The sequence below is a fragment of the Hirundo rustica genome, chromosome 17, assembly GCF_015227805.2.
Source record: "Hirundo rustica isolate bHirRus1 chromosome 17, bHirRus1.pri.v3, whole genome shotgun sequence".
In the NCBI taxonomy this organism is placed as follows: domain Eukaryota; kingdom Metazoa; phylum Chordata; class Aves; order Passeriformes; family Hirundinidae; genus Hirundo; species Hirundo rustica.
The window spans coordinates 4,628,315-4,653,134 of NC_053466.1; the positions used below are offsets into that span (position 1 = coordinate 4,628,315).

General features: G+C 55.0%; 1 protein-coding gene across 4 annotated transcripts in view; it reads left to right on the plus strand.

The window, feature by feature from the left end:
- The window catches only part of MYO18B (myosin XVIIIB), a 58,620-nt gene extending 40,065 nt beyond the window's left edge, over positions 1-18,555 (plus strand). For 2 of the 4 annotated variants that reach the window (XM_058422767.1, XM_058422769.1), the window contains exons 40-44: positions 6,614-6,747; positions 7,594-7,635; positions 8,338-8,499; positions 13,917-15,177; positions 16,016-16,654. In XM_058422767.1, coding sequence (XP_058278750.1) covers positions 6,614-6,747; positions 7,594-7,635; positions 8,338-8,499; positions 13,917-15,174 — 1,596 coding nt within the window. In that variant the 3' untranslated portion in view covers positions 15,175-15,177; positions 16,016-16,654. Of the gene's footprint in view, positions 1-6,613; positions 6,748-7,593; positions 7,636-8,337; positions 8,500-13,916; positions 15,178-15,976; positions 16,655-18,298 lie in introns of those variants that run through there. The other 2 variants (XR_009208382.1, XM_058422768.1) reach the window with 2 other exon arrangements.
- Positions 18,556-24,820: the final 6,265 nt, after the last annotated feature.

The window sequence follows — 24,820 nt, forward strand, 5'->3', positions numbered from 1 at the left end:
TGCTGAGTGCTGGCCGCAGGGCTGGGTGTGCCAGGGCTGGGTGTGCCAGGCTCAGCCCAAGCACCAGGTCCTCCTGGAGCTCCTGGCTTTGCCAAACCACTCCTGTGGCTGCAGCTCAGACGGTGCCAACCAGCAGCTAAACCTGCTCTGAGCGAGCAGAGCCCCAGCTGGGTCTGGAGAGCAGCAAAAATAGATTCACCTTCACTTTCCAGTCCTTTCCCAGTGCCTCTTTTCATGTTGTTCCTTCCAGTAATCCAAGGGAAAGCCTCGCTCCTGAGCGGTAATTGAAAGATATTGCAGTTCTGCTGGCAGCAGGGCCGAATTAGGAGCGGTTATTTTATCAATAACCTTTTAGTTAGCAATCAAGGAGATTTCAGGATTGATTCTGCCCCGAGGCTGCCAGCCTTCCCGAGGGGAGTGGTGTGGATGATTCCCGATCCTCTGCCTGCTCCACGCTCAGGCTTTGTCCTTGCTCGGCCAGGCTGTGCTCCGGCCACTGGAGCAGCCTGCCCTGGGCATGGAATGAGGACGGATCTCTGAGCCTCTGGTGCTCTGCAGAGCCATGAGATGGTGCAGTGAGAGGTGCCCTGGGCATTCTGGGCTCCCTGCTCCTGCTGCTTTCCCAGTGGGATTGAGGGAGCTGTGGCTGCTGTGGTGTTGGGTGTTTGTTGCAGCTCTGCTGGAAGGGCAGTGCTTGGAACGTGGATGCTCTGGCTGTTGGGATAGGGGCAGGCTCTTTTCGCTGTGTTTTTGGGGTTGTGCCTGTAATTTTAGAAGCTTTCTGAATGTTTCATGTGGGGATGTGAGCGACGGGTGAAGGAAGGTGCAGGAACTTCTAGGCGCTCTCGTGTTCTCCCAAATAAAGTGCAAAGAGGTCTGAAGGGGGTTTTAGGGGCACCTCCCTTGAATAGGACACAACCCCCTGTAAGCAGCTGAACTCGTAAGGCAGAGCTGAGGGCTCTGGGTTTATCCAGACACTCAGATATCTGGGGTCATCTGGCATCCACAGGAGAAAGGAGCGGGTGGGCTTCCCCATCCCAGCTTTTCCATGGGGATTTCTCCATTGGGAACTGGCTCCACGTGCACGGCCACAGCCAGGGACTGCTGTGCCATTCCTGGGAGCAGAGGCATCCCCCAGACTGTGTGTCCTCTGAAGAGCACTTAAATAAAACATGGGGCAGAGCTGTGATCGAGGAGCCCGGCCGAGCTTGTCGGGAGCCTGCCGGGGAGCATCAATAGTTAATAGAGAGCCACTTACGGCTCTGCTCCTGCTAAATCCCCCATCAATTATAAATCCAGCCTGAATTATTCACTTGACATTACTTAAGTCGTGCTCTGCTCCTAACAGTTTTTTTAGAACTTACTTAAATACACGGTGGTGAGGTTGTGGATTTACCACCCGCCGTCGAGGTTTAGAGGGAGGTGTTGAAGGGACAAGTTTCTGGCAGAGACTGGGTTAAAAATCCTGTCTTGCTGCAGAGCTGCTGCCTGTATGTGTAGATCTATATATAGCATATGTCTGCAATATACAAAACGGAAGGTATTTTGTTCTCACACCTCGTATTTATCGGTGGTGGATGCACTGGAAAATCCCATGCCACCATCCCCAGCCAGGCTTAGGGCGTCTGTTCTGTCCCTCCTTCTTTTCCCGCCCAGTTTAGGGCAGTTGGGAGGCAGCCTTGTGCCATTCAGCAGGGAATATCCAGTGAGGAGCAGGGGTGAGAGCTGGCTGCCAGGCAGATGGCTCTCCCTTATGAATTTTGTAAGAAGGATGGGGTTTGAACACTTTCCAAGCATGTTTGGTAATGATGGGGGTAGGACTTGGCCCTGCTGGACTCTCTTTGCTCTGGCTGCACGTCCTGGGTTTCCTCCCTGGAGCTGGAGCTCCTCTCCCAATAAAATCCGGATCCCAGCCTGCAGCAGCTCCTGGTTTCTCAGCTGCTGTGCTGACACCCGGAGCTCGACAGGCCAGCCCCAGCCCTTGGTGTCCTCAGACCACGGCAGACACTGCCTCATGGTCAGGAGTGAGGGATGCATTTCCAACTTGGAGTTAATCCTGGGGAGTTTAAACCCAAGGCCTGCTCTCTGTGTTCATGGTGTGTGCACTAACCCTCGTGCTTGTCCTCTCCGTGTGTCCCCTGGCGAGGCTGCAGCGCAGAGGAGGAGGGGACAGCGGCTGGGAAGGATGGAGAAGGGCTGGGAGCAGGCATGGAGCAGGGATGTGGGACAATGAGTGGCTGGCACGGTGTCTGGGACAAGGCGCTGTCCAGGATTTCTTCCCACTCTTAGGGAGGGATAGTGCAGGCTGTGCTGCTGCTGACTGAGCTGCCTGCACAGCTTGGATTTCCTGGGAAAATTCAAGCACCTGGATGAGGGCTCTGGGTTGAAAACTCTGGAGTGGGGTCCGGCCATGGGCAGGAGCCCCTCAGGTCTCTTCTTCTGGTGAGCCAGGCGCCTTCTTGATGGAATATTTAGGGAAAAAAAGAGGCTGATCCATCTGGGATGAAGCCCTGGCTGTTCCAGGGACTTGCTGGGTCTCCTCCTGCCCCTCTTTCCCCAGCACAGCCCCTCTGACTCCCCCTGAGCACACCACAGGGGCCGGAGGGTGTTATCCTAGAGTCAGGATTCTTTAATGAAGCTGTGAAATTCATCAGCACAATAATTAACTAGTTTTTCAGAAAACTGAAGTAGAGGTGTGAAGAAACTCTTCACAAGTCTTTTTTTTTTTCTTTTTTTTTTTTTGCGAGAGCCTCAGTGTAAATAACCTTTTTTTACTGTTATTATTTTTTTTTTCCCCTGGTTCTTTTGCTGGCAGATCTTTGTGCCCCGGCCCCGCTATGACCACGTTGTGTAACACGGCTGAACTCCAGGATTAGGTTTTTTCGCTCCTTTGCAATCTTTAAAGGTCTTGTTGGGGTTATTTTTTTTGGTGCTTCCAGTGAACTTGAGAAGCGGGTTGGGAGCTGTTTGTGCCTCCAGCCGGGAATGCCACGCTCCCAGCAGGGTCCCAGCAAACCCTCTGATGTCCCCGCAGCTCTCGTGCCCCCATCCCCGCCCGCTCCTGGGTCTTTCCAGCTGCTCTTCCCTTGGGGAGCCAATGTCTTTGAGGCAGTGTAGCGACAGTTATCATCAAAGGCTCTCGGTCCTTAGAGGTGAGGGTGGGTGATGGAGGAGCCGGCAGCGAAAGCTCTGCTAATTAAGGCTGTTGTGATTCTGCTTTGCCGTTAGAAGAGTAAATTCCTCGCGAATCCATCAGCTCCCGGTGGCTGCTCGCACACCAATTACACGGCGCTCGCCCCATCCCGGCTGCCCGAATTTTTGTCACTTCAAACCTTCCGAAAACCCCGCGAGTTAACGGCTTAATTAAAAATAATAATGATGGATGAATTCTGCAGGTGCGACGCTAAGTTACTGGAAGAAAAGCGATCCAAATTGGGCTAATTAGATTACACTTCACTTGAGGTGGATGGGAGCGAGCAGAGGCGGTGTTGTCACAGCAGAACCGCTAACAAAAATACAAAGTGGTGGCAAGGACGAGGTGCTGGATGCTCTGCGGTGCCGGCCTGGGAATCCTTTGGAGTCCCAGGGATCATTTCACTGCTGGTTTTGTTTATCTCCTTTTAACTCCTCTTCAAATAATTCTGAGACAAAATTAGTTGAGGGAAAAAAAAAAAAAAAAAAAGGAACAAAAAAGCCTCTTAAAAAAAGAAGATTTAGGAATCCCATTCCATGAGGGATGTGAAGAATCTCTTCCCCTGGGTTTGCTGAGTGCCAGCCACCACTGAGTGAGCTCCTGTCCCCTTGTCTTGGGGAAACCTTTAATCCAGGCTCCCTGTCAGCAGGAATCAGCCTCAGCCTCCTGAAATCATGGTTTCTGACCCACCAGCAGAGCCAGTCCTTTGCTCTGGGGCAATCTCTCCCCCAGTGTGAATGGGAGAATCCGGTTTGGAAATGTACTCAGAACCGGGCAGAACGCATATTTTATTTATTGGTGATAAAATATACATCAGCCAGAGGTTCTGAGCTGGTCAGGCTGGTCCTGCTGTGCCTGTCTGACTGGTTTGCTGGAAGCAGCCAGAGGTGTTGGTGCCATGCGGGGTTGAACAGCAGAGGATGTTCCTTACAGCCCCTCAGCTCCAGCCGTGGTGCAGTTTGCCCAATAATAGGAATTTTCTCAACTGATATACTTTCCCCTTTATTTCTCCCTCTTTTCCTGCTCGGAGGAAACAAAAAGCCGGCTCTGCCCAGTGTGAGGGTGTCAGTTCCCAGCCCAGGGACTGTGTGGGAAGAGAAAAGCTTCTTGCATTTACATTTAGATAGAAACAACATGTGTCAACGGTGTCCAGCAGCTCCGTGGGTGCCAGGGGCCTGGTGCTGGCATGGGCCTTGTCAGTTTGTGCTGTGCAGACAGCGTTTTTCCATCTGAAATTGAATCACATTGGCAAAATTATTCCTTTCCTTGAGACAGTTGTAGGGTATGGAGAAAACCATGAGGTGTCTCCGTGGATGGGATTTGGGACAGCTGGGCTGAGCAGGGTGTATTTTCTGGCTCGCATTCAAATTACCCCTCGGGTGGCCTGTGGGCAGGGGACCCCAGGGTCACCCACTGTCCCCAGTGTCACCCCCGTGCCCTGCAGGTCCCCCCCACTGAGGCCACCGGCGTGGGTGCCACCACGTGTGGGTGCCCAGGGATGTCCTGGGGGTGGCAGGTGGAGCCCCAACTCCGCAGCATCACCTGGGATGCTCCCTTCCCTTTCCTCTCAGCATTCCCAGGGTCCTGCAGAGGGTAGGGAGGTCAGGGGTGGCCCCACCAGCCGTGGGGACCCCTCCAGCCCCCAGGACATTCTGTTTGCTGCTCCCACAGCTGTCCCAGGGGATTTCTGTGCCCGTGGGCAGAGGAAGGGGGTTTGGGGTGCTGGTAACTGTTCAGTGCCTCCCTGCTCATCCCTGTCAACAACAGCAGAACAGAGGAGTGGACTTACATGCAGCCACTGAGCTATATTCAATTCGTGCCAGAGCCTGTGGATGAGGAGCTGAGTCAAGAGAGGCTCTTATCAGCCTGTGGAAGGGCTCAGCTCTTTATCGGGCAGCGGTTTCACTCCCTGCTCCTGCAGTCCCAAATAGCTGAGCACAGGCACGCAGGCACCCAGAGCTTGGGGCTCTTTTCTCCTCTCTGGGGCTGGTGTTTCACCCTGCGCCCTGTTCTGAGCCCCTGAGATCCTTGATGAAACACTTCCCTCACTGAAGCAGCTCCTTTCCTCCTTCTGCCTGAGCCAGGAGGGAAGCAGAAGGCTTGGAAACACCAAGTTTCAGAAAACTTCTCAGCGGCGCTGAGTTTCTCCCCAGTACCAGCGCGTTCCCGGGAGCCGCCGCGACCCGAACAGGGCTGACTCTTTTCGTGTTTTGATGAACTGAGATGCCTTTCCCCTGGGGCCCGTGTGCCCGGTGATTCCAGGCCTTCCATTATTCACTGTGACAGCGTGCCAGCTCCTGTGCCGTGGCCTGTCGCAAATCATCCCTCACCTCGTCACCGCCGCCGTGGCGACTTCACAGCTGGCAGCTTCAATCACCCTGGGTCCGCTGCCCCCTCCTCTCTGCCCCGTGGTGGCTTAGGAACAGCAGGAAGGGCTCCTTCCCAGCTGGAGGGACTGGGAGCGCGGTGAGCGTGGGTGCAGGGCCAGGTTGGTGTCCTTGGTGCGCAAGGTGGGCGGCGCTGGGTCCCTGGAGCCGTGTGGGTCGTGTCAGATTGTAAATCCCGGCGTGGGTTGGGTTTGCGAGGACCTCAAAGCTCATCCCATGGGCAGGGACAACTTTCACTGTCCCAGGTTGCTCCAAGCCCTGTCCAGCCTGGCATTGGACACTTCCAGGGATGGAGCTGCCGCAGCTTCTCTGGGCACCCTGTGCCCTCAAAACACCCTCACAGGGAAGAATTTCTTCCCAACATCCCGTCTCTCCCTGTCCTCTGGCAGTGGGCACTCATTCCCTGTGTCCTCTCACTCCATGCCTGTCACCGAGACACACAAAGCAGTCACACGCAGACAAGAGATTTTTGCAGAGGTCCTTGCGATCCAGCTCCTAGCTGAGAGAGCGGAGAGAAGAGAGCCCCTTTATTTATTTCTTACTTTTTATACATTTGTGGGTCTAGCAGAAGCTTGGCTTTTTGGGGTTTCCACCCCTCAGCCTCAGTGGCCAGACCAATTGTCAGTTACAATTGTTTTCAGGTTAGAAATATGCAAACAAAGGACAGAGAATGAAAAACAAAGGATTTGTTTATGTTACATCTGTGGGAAAAGGTAGAAAACTGCTCTAATATTCTACAGTAACTAAAAAGATCTGACTCCATCTAAGAAAAATCAAAAGGCTCAGAAAAACCAGGGTAACACATGCCCTTATCCAAAATTCCTCTCCAGCTCTTTTGGAGCCCCTTTAAGCCCTGGAAAGTGCTGGAAGACGCAGTTCACGTTGGCAGGTGCCACAGGGCGCGGTGCAGCTCCCCGGCCCCGCCAGGCCCCGGGAGCACTGGGGCGAGGGTGGGATGGTCCGGCACTGACCCCAGCGGCAGCTCAGGCGCCGTGTCAGGCGGCAGCCCCCTCACGCGGCGTCCCCTGTGCAGGAGCAGCAGCTGGCAGAGCTGGCAGAGGTGCGGCAGGCGCTGCAGGCTGACCTGGGCACCTCCATCCGCCGCATCGCAGACCTGCAGGTGGCCCTGGAGGGGCTGCGGGACAGCGACGACAGCGACGCTGACAGGTGAGGAACGGGGGCTGGGGGGAGCCGGGGGGGCTCAGCAGCTCCCTGGGGGGAAGAGGCAGCGCTGGGCAGTGCCAGGGTAGGTTCATCTCCCCGCCCTCAGGTGTTTGTGCTGAGCGTACCAGCAGAAAGCTCTGTGTTAGGGTCCCTTGGCAGCAGTTTGTTGGTGCCCCAGCGCTGGGTTCGTGGAGTGAAAATCCTGCTTTGATCATCCCCAGGAGCTGGAGGAGAGCTGGATGATTGGGTAGAGGGTTTTACTAGGAAAAAAAAAAAATGAGGAGAGGATTCCAGCGCGTTTTTCAGGCGCTATTTCTAAAGCCCTTCGATTTTCCCCTCTGCCACGCAGCTAAAGGGGCATCATGACAAATGGAGACAAAGCAGATAAATGAGTTTAAAAGAAAAAAAAAAAGAAAAATGAAAAAGAAAAATCTGAGGTGCGCCCGTCACCACTTGCTCTTGCTCCGTGTGGTGATTAAACGAGGGGAAGGGCGAGATGGAAACCGTGAGCTCAGACACTCACCGCTTCCAAAAGAAGAGTGATTTCAGATGCAGCTGATGCATCAGCGGAGCTGAGAGGTGCTCCCCGGCAGGAATGCAGCTGCAGCCGCAGGAGCAGCTCCGTGCTGGGGCGTCCTGCTCCCTCCTTCTGCCCTGGGCTCCCGTTTGCAGCCAGGCCTGCCCCGTGCAGGGAGCAGGGATGTGTCTCCAGCCCTGCTCCCCGTGGCTGTTTTGGGGGCCCCCCAGCCACGCCGGCTCTGCTGCAGTCGGTCCGGGCAGTTTTGCAGCCTTTGGTGGGTTTGGGGTCCCCACGAGCCGTCGCTGACCCCTCTGCTCTGGTCCTTGCAGCGCGCGGACGGCGCGGGAGTCGCAGTGCTCCAGGAGAGACACGTGAGTGGTCCCAGGAGAGGATCCCGCCAAAGGACAGAGCTCGTGGGCCACCAGCTGCTGCACCGGGGGGTCCTGAAGCACTGTCTGCTGCAGCAGCACGGGCAGGGCTCGCGCTGGCATCCCGGTGCGCTGGCATCGTGTGCCCCACGCCCATCGGCGCGCTCCCGTTCCCTGGGAGCTCTGCCTCTTATCCCGAGGGGTGCTCCCACTCCTCCGGGCTGTGCTGGGAGAGATGATCTATGGCTCTGAAGGAAAACTGAGATCCCAAAGGATCCCCCACACCTGGGTGGGCTCTGGAGGAGCCCAGGGGTGCACAGGGCCCAGTGAGGTACCTGGGGTCCCACAGCAGCTCTGTCCCTGGGGAAGTCCCGGGGTGTGTAGGGCTCTGTGGGGTGCCTGGGGTCACACTGGCTCTGTCACTGCAGCTCCAGCCCCAGGCACAGCAGGCAGTGCAGGGTTTTCCTGCCCAGGGTCTACAGGAAATATCTGAGGAAATAATGAATGGCAGCAGCAATGGCACAAGGGCCAGGCTGCCTGGGAATGTTTCTTTTCTCTCTGCTGGTGCCACAAACCAGCCTGAGCAGAGCCTGAGCAGAGTTCAAAAGGCTGCTTTTGGATTCCCTTTCCATGTCACCACCCCAGTGACCCACGACCCGTCCTGCCTGCACCTGCAGAGCTGACAGCTCTCTCCTGTCCCCTCAGGGATGCCTGCTCCAGTGTTGGCTCCGTGCTCAGCCTGGAGCCCGCAGAGAGCCTCAAGTCCTGGCCGAGTTCCTCCGCGGGCTGGACGTCCCTGGCGAGCGCCAGCGTGGCCGGGAGCGTCTCAGCACCGTCCATCGGCAGCCGCAGCACCCAGAGCCTCAGGTAAGGGACCCCCAGCCCAGCCTGGGTGTGCTGGGGGGTGCTGAGATGTGGGGGCTTCCTCTGGGCTCTCTTGGGACGGGCGGAGTGGAGCTCAGCGGGACCTGTGGTGTTTAAGGTCAAAACATGAAATCAAGGGAGGCAGTCGCTGCCACGCCGCGATCAGTGGAACGCCAGATGAAAGCCACCACATCAAAAACATGCTTCAAGCAGGAAAATATCCCTTGATGTATTCTCTGGAGATAATTTAAAGAGGCAATGCAGCCTATTTTGAGGATTTGTATGCCATATGCTCTCCGCTGAGGGAGAGGGAGGCATTTCTACCGTTCTAATATCAAATATGTTAATTTTTGACGGTGGTGGTGACGGGCTGGGAGAGAGCTGGAGAGGGGCCCAAGCACCTGCACGTCCCAAATGTCCCTGCTTCGCTCTGTGGGTGCCCAGGTGCCCATCCTGAATTGGTGCCCATCAGAGGGAGCACCCAGTCTGGAGAAAAACCCCATTTCTGTGTCACAGAGACAAACTGGTTCTTTGTGTTTCATGCGTAAAAGAATCACAGGTGCTGAGTTTGGAAAAGCTCTGGAAATCGGGGTCTGGGGCTGCATTGTGGAGGGAGGCGGTGAGGATGGAGCAGGGTGTCACATCCCCTTGGAGGTCTGAGGGCAGAGATGGGGCAGGGGTGGAGTCCTGGGGCAGGGAGCATCATCCCCCCGTAGGGAAGGTGGAAAAGGTGCCACCCATCCAAAGTCAGGGTGGGCAGGGCTGGCAGTGCCCCTGTGATTCGGAGCCTCCCCACCCCGCTGCTTTCCCAGGGATGGTGTCTCAGGACGTGCATCACTGGCTTGTTTTCCCAGTTTTTCTCCCCATAACCAGGGCAGGTGCCAGGCTGAGGCTCACTGCAGGTCCCACCTGATCCCTGCAGGTGCGTAGGGAGATGCTCCAAGGTGACGGAGTTTGTCAGGATTGTGGAGCACGGTTTCACTGCAGACACCAGTAATTCTCTCCCTGCTCTGGCTCCGGCGAGCTCTGTCCCCACGGCCCCCACCTGCCTTGTACAGGAGGGTCGCTGCTGTCAGAACTGATGTTCTGAAGAGCAGTTCCCTGGCACCAGGAAACACCCTGGGTGAGCTGGAGCAGTTTGGGGAGGCACAAGGCAGAGTTTAAGAGCAGTCAGGCAGGGCAGAGACCTGTGAGGAGATCACAGAACCCTGGAATGGTTCGGGTTGGAAGAGACCTTAAAGATCATCTCATTCCAACTCCCTGCCATGGGCAGGGACACCTTCCACAGACCAGTGATGAGTGGGAGCCCTGAGAGCACTTGGCTGAGCTCGCTGGGACCCTGCACAATAAATAAGGTCCTTCCTAAGTGCTGCTGAGGAGGCTTTGCTCCAAATGACCCAACTCTGATCATTAATGAATGACAGAAAGACAGGCATTGTGGCTAACATCTTATTTCTGAGCTGAAACACCTTGGGTTTACAGTAAAAGATATGCAGGCTTTGGGAGGAATTTCCTCGTGGAGGGGGTGTTCAGGCCTTGGAAAATGTTGCCCAGAGAGGTTTGGAGTCCCCATCCCTGGCAGTGTCTAAGGAAGGTGGCACTCAGTGCTCTGGGCTGGGTGACAAGTTGGGGATTTGTCACAGGTTGGACTCGGTGGTTCCTGGATTCCTTCCCATCCTGAGTGATTCTGGCTTTCTGGGGTTTGCTGGGCTGCCTGTGGCCCTTGTGAAAAGCGAATTGTCCTGGGCCCTGGCCGCAGTGTGAGCATCACCCTCTGTCCTGGGGCTGGTGAAGGGGCAAACTGCAAATGCTGGTGTGGGAGCTGTGTTTGGCTGCTGCTCATCTGAGATGGAAATAGGGCGAGCAGGGGGTGAAATGCGAACAAACAGGAGACGAGAGTGGAGGTAATAAAAATGAGATCAGGGAAACGAGTTCTTCCTTATTAAGATTCCTTTGTCTTACACGAGCTCCCAGTAATGAAAAACGAGTCTTGCTCGTGTTGGCTGCTCAGCACCACATCTGGGCTGTTTGCTGAACAAACAGCTGCCAAGAGCCAGGGGAGAGCGAGGAGCTCTTATCACCCGTGTGCTTACAGGAGGGAGAGCTTTGATTAACGCTTCCTTTAATTCTCTGCCATTTAAATGCCTGTACAAAGCACTGGCCAGCAGAGCTAAGCCTCTGTAAATATGACGCAGCGCAGGGTTGGAATAAATAAGTGTTTTTTTGTTTTTTTTAAATTAAGACGCCAATTTAAAAGTTTGCATATTTATTCTGCCCCTTTCCAGGCGGGTCAGGGTTGTGCTGTGATGGGAGGGGTTATCCAGGGGTGCAGTCAGGGAGTGGATCCACAGCCCAGGATCTGCCTCTCCCCCCTGCATCCCACAGGGTTGTGGCATCCACAGCCCTGGCATCACCCCGGAATCACCCTGACAGCGATTCCCCTCCCACTCGGGTCCACAAAACCAAGAACTCTGGTCCCAAGGCTGCCGGGGATCCGACACATTTATTTTTAACCACGATCGTGTCAAAAGCAGATCATTACGTGGGAAACTGGGAGCTCTTGTGTCGATGATGGTGTGACAAGAAAAATCCTCTTCTGACGGAAATGAGGCCAATGACTCTTCCCTCCCTGAAATGGAGCTGTCTTGGCTTTATTTATGAGCTCCCAGGAAAAACATCCCGGCCACACTTTCGGCCCTGGTCATGTGTTGCAAAGCATGTGTGGATTTTATTGTATAAATGATTTCAACTGGCATAATTGTAATCATGCTAATTGCTGTGTAATCTTCACTAATTATTGTTGTGTGTCATTTGGTTTGGTGTGAATGGCAGATTGCAGAGCTCCCTTGGCTTCCAGGCGCCTCCCGGGCTCGGCATCTTTTGCCTTTTGCTGGGAAATTCATCTTCCCTGAGGATCTTGGAGGAGCAGGGCTCTGCTCAGGGCTGGAGGGGCTCAGGGTCCTTCCTCCTGCAGCATCACCTTCCTTTGGGGCTGCCTGTGACTTCCTGGGGACATTCCCAGCCCTGGGAATCCATGCTGGCACATCAGCCATATGCCAGGGATTTATGAATGAGCAGAGGATGCCGCAGGATGGGGCGTGAGCATCTCGCTCTTGTGTCCTGCCTTGTGAGGAGGGTGAGGATGAGGAAGAGGAAGACTAGCCATGATTTTGGAGGGGGTTTTGGTAGGCAAAGTCATTCTTTGTTAAAGAAACAAATCATGGAATGGTTGGGGCAAGAAGGAACCTTCAAAATCATCCAGTCCCAGCCCCTGCCATGAGCGGGGACATCTTCCACTATCCCAGGTTGCTCTGAACTCTTTTCCAGCCTGGTCTTGGACACTTCCAGGCATCCAGGGGCAGCCACAGCTTCTCTGGGCACCCTGTGCCAGGGCCTCACCACCCTCCCAGGGAATAATTCCTTCCCAATATCCCATCCAACCCCACCTCCGGCAGTTTAATGGGTGCAGAGAATGAGAACTGTTGGGACACACAAGGATGGACAGGGCAGTCTCAGCCTTTGGCTGGAAACCAGGGCATGGAGAGTATGAGGTCCTTGCACGGACTCCGGGGCTGTGTGGCTCTTGCCAGCCACAGAAGCTGGAACAATCCCACCTTTGCAGCTTCCACTCCATTTCAGACTCCCAAGATTTTCATAAAAGCAGTAGCTGTCCGTCATGCTGAACAGGACAATAAATACAGTGTGTTCAGTCCTTGTTCACAGCCCATTAGTGGTTCTCACCTCTCCACTCACTTTTATCTCAGCCTTAAAACCCAAATAAAACCCCCGATGCCGGTGTTTAATTTATGAAAGCCATTCATGCAGCACGCAGGTTACAATATTATTTGGAGACGTGCAGAATGGCTGGAGTGATTTCTGTACAAAAGCCTCACCGAAGGATTACACCAGCCATTTAAGTAAGATGCAATTTAGGACCCTAAAATCCAGCATTATTGAAATGTCTTAAACAATTAATCATCTGCGGTGCTTCGGCAGCATCAGCACGGGATGGCCCTGAGGGGTGCAGTGATTCAGGGGGATGAAATCTCTGGTTAATTCCTTTTGTGTTGAATAATCAAATGATTTAGGCTGGTTTAATGAGCAGGGAAGGGTGGTGGGTACCAGGACACGAGGCACCTCTGTGCCCTGGGCTGTGCCAGCAGGCGCCAGGAGGCTGGAGCTGCTCCACTGCCCCTCCCCTCTGCACTCACGCATTTCCCAGCTCTGCAGTTTGTCTTGAGCCCATCTCGGCATGTAAATTATTTCACGGGTCAGCAGAGCCTGGTCCGAGCTGCCTGCTCTGTGCTGGGATTATCCGCTCCCACCCCATTCCCATGGCAACAGCGGCATTCCCAGGGCAGGAAGCTTCACTACGGCCACGAGCAACTTGAGCGCTTCTCCCTCCCAGGGATGGGTTTGTTGCTCGGGTTCTGCTGCTTTGCTCTGCCCTGTTCCCTCCTTTTCCTTCCTCCTTTCTTTCCCAAATTCACATCCCGGCAGACTTCCCAGTCAGGCCAGTCCTGTGTGATGGGGCACCGGGGCGTGGGGACAGCTGTATTGGATTTGTGACCAAATGTAGGGGCTTGGAGGGGGTCATAAAGTGTCCCATCAGGGGCTCAGTGACACCAGGGACCCTCAGGAGACCGGTGACTGCAGTCCCCCCATCTCTGTGCATCAGCTGCCCAGGGACATCCTGCCTGGGGCTCCTGGTGTGGATCCTCAGGGTTGAGCAGACGTGGATCCCATCCCAAACCTTCAGAAATTTCCTGAAACTTCTGTGGAAGCAGCCAGAGGTGTTGGTGCCATGAGGGGTTGAACAGCAGAGGATGTTCCTTTCAGCCCCTCAGCTCCAGCCGTGGTGCAGTTTGTCCAATAATAGGAGTTTTCTCAACTGATATATTTTCCCCTTTATTTCTCCTCTTCTTTCTCCCCTTCCTGCACCAGCCCTTGTGCTGTGCAGCCCTTGCCCAGGTGCTGCAGGGCTCCTGCAGCTCAGACCTGTTTGAGCAGCAGCCTGGGTGAGATGAGCCCAGCAATAACATTGAGACGTGTCGGGGGTGCGCTGCGAGCTGGTTTCATAAAATTTTAGTGAATAATCTTTGGCTTTGACAGAAATGAAATAAATCCCACATATTGCTGTAATCTGTCAAGAAATAGGATATTTGGAGGTAAGTGCTGGCTCCAGAGCTGGAGCTGGTCACAGCACGTGCTCTACACCAGGAATTATCCAGGCTGGCTGACCTGGGCCTATTTAAGATAAAATCCTTGGGCATTGCCCAGCTGCTGGATGCAGCAGCGAGTTTATCCCGAGACTCCCGTGGCAATGCCGCCTTTTTACTGCTCAGCCTTGTCCTTGCTGAATGACATCCCGGTCACAGGGAATCCCAGAGTCTAAACTAACGCCGGTTTCTGTTCTTTAGGGTGAGCAGAGACACCAAGGACGCCGCTCTGAGCCGGCCGCTGTCCTCCCGCAGCGCTGCCCGGCCCAGCGACGCTGCGGATCCCGGGAGGACGGCGAGTCCCCTGCCGGGGACAAGAAGACGGGAATATGGAAAACCTCTGGCGGAAGAAGAGGAGCTGGAGAGCCCAAAGAAGCCCGTGGAGAGGATAGCAGAGACGTCGCCATCGATGCTGCGCCGTGGCGGCTCCCCGGCTGCGGACGGGCGGGTCCCCAGCGCGATGTCCCCGCCGGTGCCCGGCAGGAGGAGGCTCTCGGTGGCCTCGGGGCCGGTGCCCAGCTCTGCCGCTCTCTCCGAGTACGTGGAGGAGCTGCGGCGGCAGCGGGGAGCGGAGCGGGAGCCGGGGCTGCCGGCGCTGGGGGACCCCTCTCCGCTCCCCATTTACCGCACCACGGGCGCCGCGGCCCTGCGCCGCTCCAGGGCTGTCCCGGCGGCCGAGGAGCTCCCGGGGAGGCTGGAGGGGGATCAGGCAGGCGAAGGGGAGGGAGCAGGTGGCAGCCTCACACGCTCCTCCAGCCTGCGGAGCATGGCCTCGGAGCCGGCAGAGCCCCCGCGGTCCCCAGCGCTGAAAAAGGCATCGAAATTCGGCTCCTACGACTCGCTGCTGCCGGCCCTCGACGGCTCCGGCCGCCGGCCGAGCTCCCCGGCTGCCGGCATGGAGGTGCCGCGGCTGAGCTCCTGGAGGAGCTGCCTGGAGCCGTCGCTGGAGGATGTGGAGCTTGGGAAGGAGCCGGAGGCATTTCTGAGCTCTGTGTCCAGCGAGGGGCTGGGCGAGGGGAAGGGGAGCGACCCCTTCAGCTGGCGAATACCCACCCTCAACTACGAGAGGAGAACCAAGGTTGACTTCGACGATTTCCTGCCGGCCATCCGCAAGTCCCGCTCCGCCAGCAGCCTGGCCAGGCCCCGCAGGGACAGAAGGGACGGCCACCGGCCCCTCACCGTGCGCTTCGAGGATGAGGCCGGTCCGGAGCCCTCTGAGGCCAAGGGCACGGCCAAGAGCAGGGAAGAGCCCGGGGATCTCTCTGACTCCTCCTCATCCTCCGGCTCCCACCTCTCCTCCCGCAGCGCCGACAGCATCAAGCGCCGGCCGCAGCCGGCGAGAGGGGCCGGGGAGGGCTCCAGCGGCACCCTGGGCAGCGGGACGAGCCGCAGAGCCGAGGCCGAAGGGAAGGAGGACGATGTCAGCAGCATCATGAAGAAGTACCTGGGCAAAGACTAAAAGGTGACTGCGCTGAGCTGCCGGTGGCGCGGGCTCAGAGCTGTGGGGACGCGTTTGGGATGCTGGCCTCGAGGCGCCGCCCCTCCTCCGTGCCCGTGCTGATGCCGGGGTGAGCGTGGGGACGGGGTACCTCAGGACAGCAGGAGTCCCCGTGCTCCTCCTGGCGTGCCAGAGCATCCCAGGGCTGCCAGGGTGTCCCTGGGGGGCTGTGGCACTGGCACTGCTCCCCTCTCACCTTTGCAGCTTCATGGCTGCAAATGGGGACGTTGCTGGTGCCAGGGACAGCCCCAGAGCCAGCCACAGCACCAGCTCAGAATTCACTGGGGTTTCCCGAAAACAGCATCCCTCATCTCCCACCCCTGGCAGACTCATCCCCACAAAGCTCTCTCTCTGGAGCACTCCCTCCTCAGGCACCCAAGTTTCTTTTGGTGATTAGAAATCAGCTTGGGCTGGATGATGGGGGTTCCCCCTCTGGAGGATGGGGCTCCCGCCTGGCCCAGACATCCTTCCCCCGGTCATCAACAGCCTCCAACACGACATCCTGACCTGACATCCTCCACTTGGATGCCATGTCAGGATTGCAACCGACACTTGGAGAATGAGGATTTATTGCTGCAACCCAGGTTTGAAAGCAGAGTCCCTAATGAATGCGCCACGACTGTAATTAAGTGTTTAAAACAGATTAGAAAAACATTTTGTAAAACCATTGCCTTTAGAGTAACTTATTGGATGTCAAGCTGTGACCAAATTGACTAAGCCAACACACGAAGGGAGCGCGTGTTAATAAAACATTTCTTTCCAGGAAGCAAATTTGCATAATGCAACGTCCCACTTTCTGCAGGATTCGCTTCGATCCAAGCGCAGCAGCTGGCCCCGACCCGCAGTGACGAGGAGCCACGTGGGGCACACGGCTCCCCTGCTCCTGCAGAACCGCCTCACGTGAGCAGAGACTGTGAGTGGCTCCACAAAAGTCATGGGATGCTTCTACAGACTTTTTTGGTCCTGGACACACCGTGGTTTCCTTATGCTCCCGCCCCGTTTCCCAACGCCGCAGCTTTGCTCAGGGCCAGCCGCGGGGACAAGGACTTTCCTGTTCTCCTGCAGTTGTTTGACTTGGGAGTTGGTGCTTTAATTAAAACCCAGCGGCTGCCACAGACGCTGAGGATGTGCCACAGTCCGGGAAAGGCCACTCAGAGGACTGCAGGGACACCAAACACCTCCTTTGCCACCCAGGGCTGCAGCCCAGGTGTCTCATCCCGTGTTGCACTGCTCAAAAATCAGCCGATCTTCGAGGATGCTCTCGGGTCTCAGTGTGACGCCCAGCAACAGCAGAGCTCCGAAGTTTTTATAATTCCACAGGTATTTGAAGATGGATCCATCTGTGCTTCCATGGCTGTGGGGGACATCCGGGCACATCCCAGTGGCGTGCAAGGCACAAGGTGTGGGGGCAATGGGGGGCTCTATTTAATGTCTGCTTGGTTTTTACACAATAAAATATTTGCTTCTTTGACACACAGCTCCCTTCTTGTTATTCCTTTCCCCACGGCGGGAGCAGGTCCGTGGAAGTGGCGCAAGGCAGAGCTGAGCACGTCCTTCCACAAAAATCTCTTTCCTCAGCCTCACCCTTCTTTCCCAGAAGACATCCAAACTTATTCCTTGATCAGAGGTTTGGGGCAAAAGGATATAGGTCCATGCACAAATCAATCCTCTCCATCAGGGATTTCCAAGTCATTTTCTTGGCTGGGAAATTTGCACCGATTTGCACAACCTCCCGAGAAGCGCTGGGACAGCCACGGGGCAACGGCAGCTTGAAAGGCCGATTGGGCACTGTTCAGCATTTTGTTTTGCCTGTCAGATTCTTCGCCTTCACTTCTTACATAAAGCAAAGCCTTGCAGCAAGCAGCATTTTCCTTGTCAGCGATGGATGAGGAGCCCAGGGATGAGGGCTCGCATCAGCACTTTGCTCCGCTGCCTGTCAGCAATTCCCGGCAGTTCCTGGGTCCCGGCAGCTCCGCAGGGCCAGCAGCCTGGCAGGAGGCAGCTCTGCTCAGGGTGACATTCCCGGCGCTCCCACGTGGCCCTTCCGCGGCCTGCGCCTCGTGCAAGAAGGCAGAGGATGAAGAAATTGCCTCTAATCAGTTTTAAAACGGTTTTTCTCTCTCTCTCTCTCTCTCTCTCTCTTTTTTTTTTTTTTTTTTTTTTTTTTTTTTTTTTTTTTTTTTTAAATGATTCTGCTATTTCTGAGAGGGGAGGGGAAAAAAAAAAAAAAAGCGAGTGCTTTTCTCTCTGTGGTGAGGGATTTTCTCTTTGCCCCCCAGAGGGATTTCATAGAACCAGGGAATCACAGAAGGGTTTGGGTAAGAAGGGACCTTAAAAATCATCCAGTTCCACGCCCCTGCTGTGGGCAGGGACACCTTCCAGTGTCCCAGGTTGCTCCAAGCCCTCTCTATCCCGGCCTTGGATACTTCCAGGGATCCAGGGGCAGCCACAGCTTCTCTGGGCACCCACTGCCAGGGCCTCACCACCCTTACTGGGAAAAATTTCTCAATATCCCATCTAACCCTGCCCTCTGGCAGCGGGAAGCCATCCCCTGTGTCCTGTCACTCTGTCCCTTGTCCCAAGTGCCTTTTGAGCTCTCCTGGAGCCCCTTTGGACACTGGAAGGGGCTCTGAGCTCTCCCTGGAACCTTTTCTTCTCCAGATGAACACTCCCCAGCTCTCCCATCCTGGCTCCGTGGCAGAGGGGCTCCAGCCCTCGGGACTCTGCTCTGCCCCAAGCCAATGGTGTCACCTGAGGGGAGGGACACCCGTGGCACCTGGAGGAGGGACACCCAGGACCAGGAATCCAGTGCTGCCCCACCTTCGGCCTCTGAAATCCGACCTACAACCACGGCCGGCCCAGGTGTCGCTTTGCAGCTCGTTTTTAAACTAATCTCCAAACGTGACATAAGTTGCCCATTACTTGTGGCTGTAGCAAAATGAATCTTTTGACACAAAGCCTTTGATTTGGAATTACTACAGCGTTGGGCTTGCTGGAAATTAAGCTGTTTCCCATTTCAACTTGCAGGAGAAAAGCAGATTTGTGTGTAATACGCTGACTTCTTTCTTTCCCTTTTGCTTTGCAGGACACAAAGGAAATTGCTCTGTCACTTGGAATGGCTGTGCACATCCTTTAATGACAAACCAGGACAAAAAGATGCTTGGCCTGGAGCGTTTCAGGCTGAGTCCAGAGAATTGTTTGCCCTTGGAGCAGGCAGAGACCAAAGCTCATGGATGGTGAGACCGAGCCATCCATCAGCGCTGGCCGGTGGAAAATACAGCACAGGAGGGAGAGCTCTGGCTCCCTGCTCCCCCCGGGATGCTCAGGAGACACAAAACTGATGTCTGAGCCAGCCAGGAGCAGGACCACGGCCGTTTATAGCCTGGAGTGGGAGGACAGGAGTTATTCCTTTTGCCCCTGGGTTTTAGCACATTTCACCTGCTTTCAGCATGCGAGCTTTGCTCTGTGCTGTTGGCAGGGATGGAGCCCGAGGGGAGGGAAGTGTGGAGGCTCCATGTCATCCCCGGAGAAGGGAGGGTGCTGCCAGTCAGCTGGGATGCTTCACCCGAGGGCACCTTGGGGCTGGGATCAGCAGGAATGTGAGGGTAACGCCCCTGGAGCCCAGCACCCTGTGCCCAAATCCCTCCCTCTCCAGGAGCGGCAGACCCTGGCAAAGGGAAACGTCTCCACATCGAACGCAAAAGCATCGAGCGACGAGAGACTGCCAAGTCTCGAATTAGCATAATTAAAGCACGCTCTTTTCTTCTGCTGGCTGTGCCTGTGGAAAGCCTTCCTCAGAGGAGTGATCTCTGTGAGAGCTCCTTCTTTGCACGATGGCCATCGCTCAGGATTGAGTGTCCAGAGCCATCCTGCAGCACTCCCGGAGCCAGGACCAGCTGCTCTCCTGCTGGCAGATCTTCCTTTGGTTCATCACATCCACCTCTCATGGAGAACCCAGAGCTGGTGAGGGTGAGCTGGGCAGGCTCGGGTGCAATTCCCAATCCCTGCTGAGGTGGGTACCAGGGCTGGAGACCTCCCTGGCCACGCCATCATCCCCTGAGCCACGGCGCCTTTGCAGGAGCTGAGCGTCAAGGAGACCGCAGAATTCCTGAGTTGGAAGGGACCCACAGGGATCATCGATCCAACTCCTGGTCCTGCACCAGACCCCCACAAGAATCCCAACACGTGCCTGAGGTGCTCTGTGGCCTCCTCCAATGCACTCAGAGCCACCAGGGAACTCCATTTACTGCACTTCTGAATGGTTAGCCGGGTCTGTGAGCCTCTTTTCCAACAATTAAGCTGTTTTTCCCGGCCCCTGTATCTGTGAACGCTCGGCTTTGACTCCTAACTCTGCTCAGGGGGATGGGAAGCACCCAGAGCTGCACATCCTCAGCTGGTAGAGCAGCCAGGGCTGTCCTGATGGGTTGGTGGCTCTGGCAGAAGGATGGGCCCTTGGGACTCCCACCTCTCCTGCACCGTGTTCAGCTCCTGCCCGCTCTGACAGGATCCAATTTCACGGCACTTGGATGCAGTGAGCTAATTCCCGATTGCTGTCATGCACCGAGCTTCTCTGCCATTAAATGTCCCTTCCAAAAGGGAGATAGAATTGAAATTATTCTTCCTTGGGGCGGCTCAGCAGGTGTGGCAGCCTCCCCCTGCCCTGCCCTGCTCACGGTTTGTTCCTGTGGCTGGGATCCTGCTCCCGCAGCTCCCGCAGTGGCCAAACCCACCCCCAAAACAGTGACCCCCCGATGGGTTTGGAATGGGGAAATGGGTCTGTGAGGGGATGATCCAAGTCCTTTGCGTGGCGTGGAACTGCAGGGATGGATGGAAAATGGAAATGGACTGGGTTTGCCAAAGCAGTGCCGCCTCGGCCGCCTCCCTCATCCCTGTGCGGATGGAGAGCAGGAATTGTGTCCCGGTGCTGTGCAGGACCACTGAGGGTGACCCTAAATCCCCTGTCCCCATCAAAATCAGGATCTTACCCCTGCCCAGGGTGTCCCCCCACCGCCCACCGCCCAGCCCAGCGTGGGGCCTGTCAGGAGGAAGGCAGGATGCGCTCCCTGCCCAGCTCCCGCCTTTCCCCCTCGCTCGGGGCCATCTGTCAGGCTGGGGCTCGTTTTCACCAGGCTGAGCTTTATCCTTATTGAGGTCCCGCTGGGATTCCTGCCTCAGTGCCAGCCAGCCCACACCCTCCTGCCGCGCCGGTGACAGGAGCGTGCTGCGCTCCAGCGAGGCTCCCGGCAATCCCGGCAGAGCCCGGAGCATCCCGGAGCATCTGGGGAATATCAACCACCCCGCACGCACGTGTGCCAGCGCCTCACGCCCTCTGAGGGGGGAAAAAAATCCCTCAAGTGTGGTCAAGGAGTCAGAGGAAGGAGCTGCGGTCTCTGGGATGGGCTCGGTTTTAAGCTGACGCTGATCCTGCTGCTCCGGGGGCTTGGAAAAGCTGAGATCCAGATGGCGAAGGGGGACGTGGTGGGGATGCTCAGCGACCTCCCCAGGCTGGGATCTGGCCAGGAGCAGCGGGGACAGAGCTGGCCCTGCTCTGGACCCCCGCGTGACCCTGGGTGGCTCCTGGTCTCTCTCAATTCAAATGGTCCGAAATTATGGAATTATATTATAATAATGGTCCATAATGGTCCGTATAATTATATGCATTGTATATTATAAAGACATTAAATACATTATACATTAAATACATTATACATTATAAATGCATTACATATATTATATATATCATAGATGTATAATGTATATTTGGCACATATGTTATAAATAAACTATAAGTACCATATAAATATATGGTAGATACATATTATACATTGATACATTTTATAATTACATTGCATGTTACATAATGCAGTCTATATTCTATATTTTATATTCTATATTCTCTATTCTATATTCTATATTCTATATTTTATATTCTATATTCTATATTCTATATTCTATATTCTGTATGATTTATTTAATTGATATATTCTATATTTATAGAGGAGCTCGCTATGCCATCAAATGACTGATACAGTAGGGAAAAAAACCACTATAATTATCCTCATTCTATTTTCCACTTTCACTAAATGTACTTTGGAGCCGTTATAATGGCTATAATTAATTTTTTGGTTGTTATTTTGGAGTGCAGGCCCACGCAGGCCTTTCCCACCTATATCCCAGGGATCACTTTTTCCACACACCCACAGAAGGTCACCCTGGCCATTAAGGAAAATTGCTGCCAAATGAACTTAATACAAATTAGATTTAGCTGGACAGCCAGTGAACATTCCCAGTAATTTGGATTGTGCTAAATAATTTATAAGAGGACGGAGGGCAGGAGATGGGTCCTCATTTGCTCAGCTGGGAGCAGTGCCACTGCTGGGCATAAACCTCCACGCATTGGCCACGGCTTTGGGGGAAAAGCGTTGTTTTTTTCCCCTCAACTCCCAGCCAAGCTGCTCTTTCTGAGTGATGAATTTCTCTGAATCGAAGTCCTGAAAGAACAGCGAGAGCTTAATTACAGTGCAAGGTCTTTGTGCTCGTGTGGCACATTGCAAACCAGCTGGGGAGAGAGCTCCTGCAGCAGGAACCCTCCCAGAGCCTCGTGCTGGCACTGGGGTACCTGGAGCAGAGAGAGGGTTTTAAAGGGAATAAAACCCACCCAGCGGAAGCAAATCCTGGATCTGAGGCTCATTTGCATTCCCATTGCAGGGCTGGCACTGACTCCAACCCACCCAGGCATCACCTACAGCAAAAAACCCAAAACCGGGGCAAACCCGCACTGCTGAAAATGCTTTTCCTAAGGAATATCCATGTCCTCATCTGCTGGCTGGAGTAGCCAGGGCACCCTGGCTGTGCCTGGGGAGAAGGGTCCCTCAGAGCCAGGCGTGACCCTGAGCTCATCACACCGCCGCCACTTTCTGCTGACGTGTCAGAAATAGCTCAAGGACTCGGGGGGGGTTTTAAGACAAAGGTTTGGTACCTGTCCATTTTAATCACTCTCCAACAGCACAGCCTTTGTCAGCTGCCACCCTGAAGAATAAAGCTGTCCCGCTTTTCCAGAGTCTCCCAGCAGCAGTGGGTGGGATTTCACAGGGATTTTGTCTGCCTGGTGCTGTACAAACACACCCAGGAGAGGTGCCGGGGAGGGCGAGCAGGGTTCGGTGCCGGGGTGCCCCGGGCAGGCACCGGGACCAGCACCAGGACGTGGAAGCTCAGCCGAGCACGGGGAGCGTGGGCAGGGATCCAGGGAAACAGGACTCCGTGCTGGAAACCTGAACATGTGCTTTCTGGAAAGCGCCAAGAAAGCAACATTTGGAGGTTAAGAGATGGCAGAAAACAGACAGATTTTTCCATGCGAAATTCGGAGAGACGACGACTGCGAGTTTGGCGGAGCCCAAGCTGTGCAGTTTGGGTGATTAATTCATTAATTAAAGGATTGAAGCAGGGGGCTTTGGGCTCCTCAGATGAAAGGTGCCAGTGGCATTGGGGGGCTGTAATGGTTTCACGAGGACAACGCAGGAGTGACGGGGCGCAGGAAGGGGAGCGTGGGCTCTGCCACAAGCCCCGTTTGTCCCTGTGGGTTATGGGATGGGCTGGGGGTGCAAACCAGGTGTGTGAGGGGGGCACACCCAGGGCACACCTGGAGGGCTCAGTGCCCTGATCCCTGCTGGAGCACAGTGAGACATCAGTGCCCGCTCCCCTGCCCCAGCTCTGCACCCCCCAATACCTCAGCGTTGTGGTTTTGAGCCCAAAACACCCTTCAGATTAAATTCTTTGTCCCTGTGAAATGTGCTTACAACTGCAGAAGGATTTTGCTTAATTGAGAGTGCAGCCAGCGTTTTAATAAAACTATAAAAGGGTGAAACGTGCATAAACAGAAGAAAAGTGTTTAATCTCGGCACAATCACTTGATGTTCATGAGAGCATTTAGCTTCCAATATAGCAAAGCAAATAATACCGAGATCCCACGAGCAAAGAGATATTTTTATCCTTTTGCACAAGCCCTGGGTTTAAACCTGACATTATAATTGTGAATTATGGTAGTCCATTACCATAGCTACAGGAGGCTCTGACCAGCCAGGGGATCACGTTACTGATGGCTGTCACAGGTTGGCTGTGGTGACAGCAATCCCTTGGGACTGCCGTGCCCTGGGTGACACCGCCGAGGTGGCACTGCAGCACCTGGCACCATGGGCACAGCTCAGGTGTGGGGTCAGTGTGACAAATCTGTGTTGAAGCCACTCCTGCCTGTGCTCTAGAGGTGGGACCAGAACTCTGCTGTCACTTGGTATGGGACCAACATCCTCCTGCCACTGGGTATGGGACCAGCACCCTGCTGTCATTGGATGTGGGACCAGCACCCTGCTGTCACTGGATATGGGACCAACATCCTCCTGACACTGGATGTGGGACCAGGATCCTTCATGTCACTGGATATGGGACCAGCACCCTGCTGTCACTGGATGTGGGACCAGCATCCTTCTGTCCCTGGATGTAGGATGAGCACCCTTCATGTCACTGGATATGGGACCAGCACCCTTCATGTCACTGGATATGGGACCAGCATCCTTCTGTCCCTGGATGTAGGATGTGCACCCTTGGGCTTCCTTGGCGGTGCTGGCTGAGGGCTGAGGCTCTCTGAGCCCCAAATTGTTCCCCCTATCCTCACACCAGTTACAGCAGGCAGCACGTCCTCCTTTCAGTCTTGTTAATAGCTGGCAGCAGCTCGTCGGGGCTTTGGGATTTGGGATTGCACAGAGCCCATTGGATCTGCTCTGACTGCATCACTCAGACATCTCTGCAAAACCAGCAGGAGCCCCTTCCCCACGCCCTCCTGCGCTGAGCATCTTCTCAGCAGCTCCAGGTATGAGGCAGGGAGAGGGGGAACCCCTCCAATCCGAGATTCAAACACTCTGCTCACAGCCTGCTCTCCAAGAAAAGCATTTGTGCGGCGTACTGTAACCAAGGAGACTGGAAACTCAGGGAATGGCCAGACCCACTTATCAGGAGCTTTTCTCCCTCTCTGCTGGCGCACAGGATTGTGCTTGGTTTAATAAAGAGGTTGAAACCGCGTCGCCCTTTGCAGGGAGAGACAATTCTTCACCAAGCACTGACGTCCCAGCTGGCATCTGCCGATAGGAAAAGATGGACAGCTCAGGAACCAGAGCAGCCAGTGGCTGGAATTCTCCGCACTCCTCCAGGCGCCAAACTTCCATCCCAATCTCAGGAATCACCGGGCAGCTTCCAGGCCCCGGCATGGTGCCAAGGAAGGCTCCTCGTGCCAGCTGGGGTGAGGATTTGGGGGGTTGCATCCACAGGCTGTGCCCGAGGGAGCCCTGGACTGTGCCCAGAAGACATGGAGACAGAGATCACTGGGAAAATCCCAGTGGATGCTGCACTGTCACCCCCACAAGGTGCTGCTCCTTCCATCCTTGGGACAGAGCATTAATATATTCCTGCCTATCTCAGAGCCTGCTCGTGGGGAGAAAAGCCATTATTTAAACATTAATTCCTTGTGTGGGCTCTCCTGCAATAAAGCAGGAGTGCGGAGGTGTTGAAGGAATTACGTTTTTATTTAATCATGGAGTAATTACAGGACCAGAGCTCT